Source organism: Austrofundulus limnaeus, unplaced genomic scaffold (assembly GCF_001266775.1).
Source record: "Austrofundulus limnaeus strain Quisiro unplaced genomic scaffold, Austrofundulus_limnaeus-1.0 Scaffold683, whole genome shotgun sequence".
Taxonomy (NCBI): Eukaryota; Metazoa; Chordata; class Actinopteri; order Cyprinodontiformes; family Rivulidae; genus Austrofundulus; species Austrofundulus limnaeus.
In genome coordinates, this window is record NW_013953085.1 from 20,248 (window position 1) to 26,348 (window position 6,101).

A 6,101-nucleotide genomic window follows, 5' to 3' on the forward strand; every position below is an offset into this window, starting at 1 on the left:
TGTGTGTGTGTGTGTGTATTCTTACCATGTGTGTACATATATATACAACTATAAAAGTTTTTGCTGTAAACTACAATAATTTTAACATAAGTAAAAACAAACTAAAAAATACAAATATTTCATGTGAAAGTTTATTTTTATCACAACAAATTATTCTTCAGTTTCACAATGATGCAGGCTGTACCTGAAGCCGACCCACAACTGGCACATGTCTTTTCCTCCACTCTGCCCTCCAGCAACTTACAGCCCAGAGACCAGACTCATCAACCCAGCTTCGAGAGGCCATCTGGCAACAGTCTGCTCCTCATCATGGAGGTAACCATCATTCCTCCTACTGCTCATGCCGTCTAAATTAACAGAAAATGCCACACAACCTAACATCAGGGTTGGAGTAGAACTTTAGAGCTTTCATTTTACCACCATCAATTTTAATTGGAATTGTTATTTTTATAATCAAATGTGGCTTTTTCTTGCAATTGCTATTAAACTGCTTTCAGCATTACAGAAGACAGCTAACATGACTGGACATTGATTTTTAAGGTTTTTCTCTGAATATTGAGTGTGTGTTTACTTTAAAGCAACAAGGTAATAGCAAGAGGTCATAATTTAATAGAGTTCATTTTTAATGGTTGTTAACCTGGGAAGATAGGATAACTCCCTTTAACAGTTCCCTTGAGATCTGCTGTACAGGTCACTAAACATTTTCTCGGTCATTACAAGAAGTGCTGATCCACCCCGGGAGGGGCTGCCGTGAACGGTGGTGACCGGCTGCTGGAGGCGTCCTGAGCTACTGCGCTGATCCAGAGGCCAGGGTTAACTAAGGGAGTGACCATGAGAAAGAAGGCAGCTAGAGACCGAGCTTAAATCCTCCCAACCCCGTCTCCTGGAGGAGACTCACCTGATTCAGCCACACAGGTCACCCCAGGTGGCTGTAAGACTGTTTTTTCACCTCCAAACCACGAGGGAGACTTGGCTCCTCTTCAAGACCTATCGGTGTCCTCGTGGATAAACTGGGGCAGGAGCCACATTGGATTTCAGTGAAAATCTTATACTCGTCCCAATTAGCTTATGTTAGAACAAATTATGATCAATCAGCAGTTTTCCCTCCTCACCGCTCCACCACAGGGCTGCAATTTGAGCCCTCTTCTGTTTGCCCTGGCCATTGAGCCTCTCTCAATTGCCTTCCGTAGCGATTCAAAAATCGCAGGCGTCTTTTCCTGTGGTCTGGAGCAAAAAGTCTCATTGTACGTAGATGATATTCTTCTCTATATTTCAGAATTTTCCACCTCCGTCCCAGCAGCATTCTCCATTCTGAACACTTTTGGTGCCATATCTGGATACAAGCTAAACTTGAGCAAAAGTGAACTCCTTCCTTTGAATAGAGCTGCAATTGAGTACCCATTAGAGAATTTAACTTTAAAATTGTCAAGCACAAGTTGGCCGCTTTCCAGAGACATAGACGAACACTTTCCCTGGGGGCGGCAGGCGAAGTTGGCCGCTTTGCAGAGACGGAGAAGAATACACCCCCTGGCGGCGGCAGCCGAAGTTTGCGCTTTCTAGAGACGGAGACGAACACATTCCCTGGCGACGGAAGCCATATTTAGCCACTTTCCAGAGACTGAGACGAATACACTCCCTGGCGGCGGTGGCCAAAGTTGGCCACTTTCCATAGACTGAGACGAACATACTCCCTGGCGGCGGCGGCCAAACTTAGCCACATTCCAGAGACGGACACGAATACACTCCCTGGCAGTGGTAGCCTAAGTTGGCCACTTTCCAGAGACGGAGACGAACACATTCCCTGGCGGCGGCAGCTGAAGTTGGCCGCTTTCCAGAGACGGAGACGAATACACTCCCTGGCGGCGGCAGCTGAAGTTGGCCGCTTTCCAGAGACGGAGACGAATACACTCCCTGGCGGCGGCAGCTGAAGTTGGACGCTTTCCAGAGACAGAGACGAACACATTCTCTGGCGGCCGCGGCGGCCGAAGATGACCACTTTCCAGAGACGGAGAAGAATACACTCCCTGGCGGCGGCAGCTGAAGTTGGCCGCTTTCCAGAGACGGAGACGAATATAGTCCCTGGCGGCGGCAGCCTAAGTTGGCCGCTTTCCAGAAACTGAGACGAACACACTCCCTGGCAGCGGCAGCCGAAGTTGGCCGCTTTCCAGAGACGGAGACGAACACATTTCCTGGCAGCGGCGGCCAAAGTTAGCCGCATTCCAGAGATGGACACGAATACACTCCCTGGCGGTGGCAGCTGAAGTTGGCCACTTTCCAGAGACGGAGAAGAATACACTCCCGGCAGCGGCAGCTGAAGTTAGCCGCTTTCCAGAGACGGAGAAGAATACACTCCCGGCAGCGGCAGCTGAAGTTGGCCGCTTTCCAGTGACGGAGACGAACACACTCCCTGGCAGCAGCAGACGAAGTTGGACACTTCCCAGAGACGGAGACGAACACATTCCCTGGCGGCGGCAGCCGAAGTTGGCCGCTTTCCAGAGACGGAGACGAACACATTCCCTGGCGGCGGCAGCCGAAGTTGGCCGCTTTCCAGAGACAGAAATGAAGACATTCCCTGGCGGCGGCCGCCAAAGTTGGCTGCTTTGCAGAGACGGAGACGAATACACTCCCTGGCGGCGGCAGCTGAAGTTGGCCGCTTTCCAGAGACAGAGACAAACACCCTCCCTGGCGGTGGCAGACAAAGTTGGACGCTTTCCAGAGACGGAGACAAACACATTCCCTGGCGGCGGCGGCTGAATTTGACAGCTTTCCAGAGACGGAGAAGAATACACTCTCTGGCGGCGGCAGTCGAAGTTGGCCGCTTTCCAGAGACGGAGACGAACACATTCCCTTTGACACATTGTCACAGGAACTGACATCAAAGGGGAACTCTTTAACAAAGAAAACTCCCTGGTCTTTGTTTAGTGAAATCATATTATTTGAACTCTGAATCTTCTTCATATCTCTGTAATAGAGACTCAAAAATAATCTAAAGAAATATCAGATTATTCTCTACAGTCTGTGTTGTTAGCCATTTCAGCAAAGCTCTGTTCACATGCAGACATTCCCCTTTGACATCACTTCCTGTTAATTCACAGGCAAATGTCTCAACAACTGTTCATCTCAGCGACATCAGATTTCTTTTGCAATATTTTATCAATGTCCTCTTTCTAAAAATGTGTTGATATGTATTTCAAAAATTTGATGTCACACTTTAAAGCATGTGTTCCTTCACAGTCTGGATGACTTCTGTGTTGATTTGCAATGCAGAAAAAGAAAAGGAACATTGAATGAGAAGTTTCACATGGAGAGTAAAGGATTTAAAACTTGTAGTAAAACCATTTTTTGTTGGAACGTTATACCTGCTCCAGATTCAACCTCTGGGAAATGACCCACCCTTGGGTTTGAAGGCCTATAAAGCAAACAACAGTATGTTTTCATTCACCTTTGGGCTGTCTTCACCTGAAGCCTCCTTATCATTTTCTGATTGGGAGTTGTCTCCTATAAGCTCTGAGGCAAGAACACGACTCGTCCTGTAGTTCGAGAGTCCTGCACCCCGTGGACTTGATGGACATGAATTTGCAGCACTAAAAATGAATTTCAACACATTTCTTGAATTTGGAAAGTAAAAAAGAACTTGAATAAGAAAAAAAAGGTACAAAAATGCAAGCGCATTTACCTAATGGTTCCGGTGGGTGACGGCAGTGGGCTCATGAGGTGGGCAATGTTGTCGGGAATGTTGATGGTCAGCGGGGTGATCTGGGGCTGGACAGGTTTGACTGGTGATTCTGGCATGTTCCTTGGTTCTTTCTTGTCGCTAGACAGGGCAGTGAACGTGATTTTTATATTTGTGCTAGGGAAGCGGAAACAACACCTACAAGAGAGAGAGAGAAACAAAACAAAACAAAGGGAGGGATCAACATCAAAAGAATCAACAGCACAGGTAAAGCATATTCATGGTAATTCATTCTTTTTTGCGATTTTTATACCCATGTATGTACCACTGTATATCAGTTTATGTTTTTTTTTAATTTAAAAGATAATTATTAATTTCTTGCTCTTATTTGGTGATACAAGCCCTTATCTTAACTAGATGATTAAATTGTATAAATAGACTACAAACCAGGGATTGGTAGTGATTTTCAAATATTCAAACTCAAGGCTACTTTAAAGAATTGACTGTCGCAATTGTCGTTTTTGTTTTTGCAGGGGTCCTTGTTTTTTCAACAACTACATCCAGCATTCATAAAGCAATCATAAAACTGTTGCTGAGCTTAGTGCTGATTAAGATTTGTAACGCCACATTATGTAATGATGTAATAAAATCAAGCTTCGAATTAAGGATGCAAGTTATCAATTAATGGATTAATGTAAAGTTGATTGATCTTATCGATCAACTAACGATTAATTGATAAGCAGCCATTTTCCTAAAAACCTGACATTTCTCTTGAATCAAGGCTCTTTCTTTTACATGAAGGGCTAATTTTTTACACACTAAATTAAATAAAAGTACAGTATTATATTTTATAAAATTTATTGTATCAGCTGTATTAAACACTGGCTGAATAAACACAAAATTGAGGATTTCTCACACATTATTAAACTTGGACATATTTACAAAATATAACAAAACAGGAATGTATTAGGTTGCTAGTTGGAAAAAAAAGGAAAGTAAAACATTTAATCCACCCTGAACAGAGAAATGCAAAACTAACATTTAAAAAAGGGTAACATTTTAATCTAAAGATTTACTCAAAAACAAACTATAAACATGACCTGAGAGGGGTGAACATACAAATGAGTACTGGAACTGTGTTTGTTTACATTCTGTGGTTCATGCTGCTGCATGATCCGACGTCAGTTACTGTTCATTTGATTTGTTCACAGGCCGGGTTATGTCACACAGATGAGATTAACTTCACGTTAATTATATCTAGTGACTAACTTTTATTGTTTTGTTCTTTCACACAGAGTTAATCTCTACAACAGGCCAGGCCAACCAGTCGTTCACGATCTACCGATCCCTCTTTAGCTGGTTAAAAGTCGATTGCAGAGCAATGGATCACGGAGCTTGTAAAACGCAACATTGTTTAACATTGCAGCCTTAAACGCGCTCTTGTAGAACGCAACGTTTGTTTGTTTAACATTGCAGCCTCGAACGCACTCTTCGCAAAGTTTAACATTGCAGTCTTCAATGCACTCTTTGCAACGTTTGTTTAACATTGCATTCTTGAACACGCTCCAGTCTTGCGAGTTTTGGGTGCTGTGAAACTGCACTCCGAACATGGTCTTGCAAGATTAGGGTCACGTGTTAAAACATGGCAGCGAGGCTGAAAAAAAGAAAGAAAGACAGCTAATAAGCAAATAAAAACTTATTATTTTCACCTGGAGTGGGAAGAGGACTCATATGTAATTCGAGCGCTGCCTTGGCTTGTCCAAAAAGAATAACGTGGAACTGCATTTCTTTCAAAACAATGCACAAACGCCATGAGATGGATTTCCCCTCAAAGGTAAGGCTGCTGCTAATGCAGCCCCGTCCTGCCTCAACACAAAAAACTGTCTTTTAGCAATGAGGAAGTTATGAAAGGAGCGTTTGATGCTGCAGACATGCTTTTCCGTGATTTTAAAAATAAAAGATTGTGACTGCTATAAAGATGTGCAGTTGTCCACCAGGATGGATGGATGTGTCCAAATTTGTGTCCGTGTTTCAGCTGGACTGCTGAAAATGAGGTTTTGACTCTGCAAAATGACATTGGGATCAAATCCAGAGCAACAAGTTGCATGGAAGGAGAGTTCTTCAGTCTGATGTCAGAGGAAACGTATCCCACCATCAGAAGAGGTGCTTTGAATTTGAATTCAGCTTTCTCTCACATGAAAATCATCAAGTCCAAGAACAGATCCACTGAAGACACAACTGGAGACCAGCCTGCTCCTCTCATCCACCTCATACCGCCCATCTATGAGACCCTGGCCTCCTCCTCCCAGAAGTCCCACTAAGGTAGACATACATTTATTTTTACAGTGGTTTGCAAAAGTATTCATACCCCTTGAACTTTTCCATATTTTGTCACATTACATATATATATATATACATATATATATAT

At 43.6% G+C, this 6,101-nt stretch overlaps 1 protein-coding gene across 4 annotated transcripts in view; it reads right to left on the bottom strand.

The window, feature by feature from the left end:
* Positions 1 to 6,101, bottom strand: part of LOC106531857 (forkhead box protein K2) — a 20,323-nt gene that overhangs the window by 13,278 nt on the left and 944 nt on the right. For all 4 annotated transcript variants that reach the window (XM_014027790.1, XM_014027792.1, XM_014027791.1 and 1 more), the window contains exons 2-3: positions 3,677 to 3,871; positions 3,443 to 3,584 (exon numbers count right to left, since the gene is read on the bottom strand). In XM_014027790.1, coding sequence (XP_013883244.1) covers positions 3,443 to 3,584; positions 3,677 to 3,871 — 337 coding nt within the window. The remainder of the gene's footprint in view (positions 1 to 3,442; positions 3,585 to 3,676; positions 3,872 to 6,101) is intronic.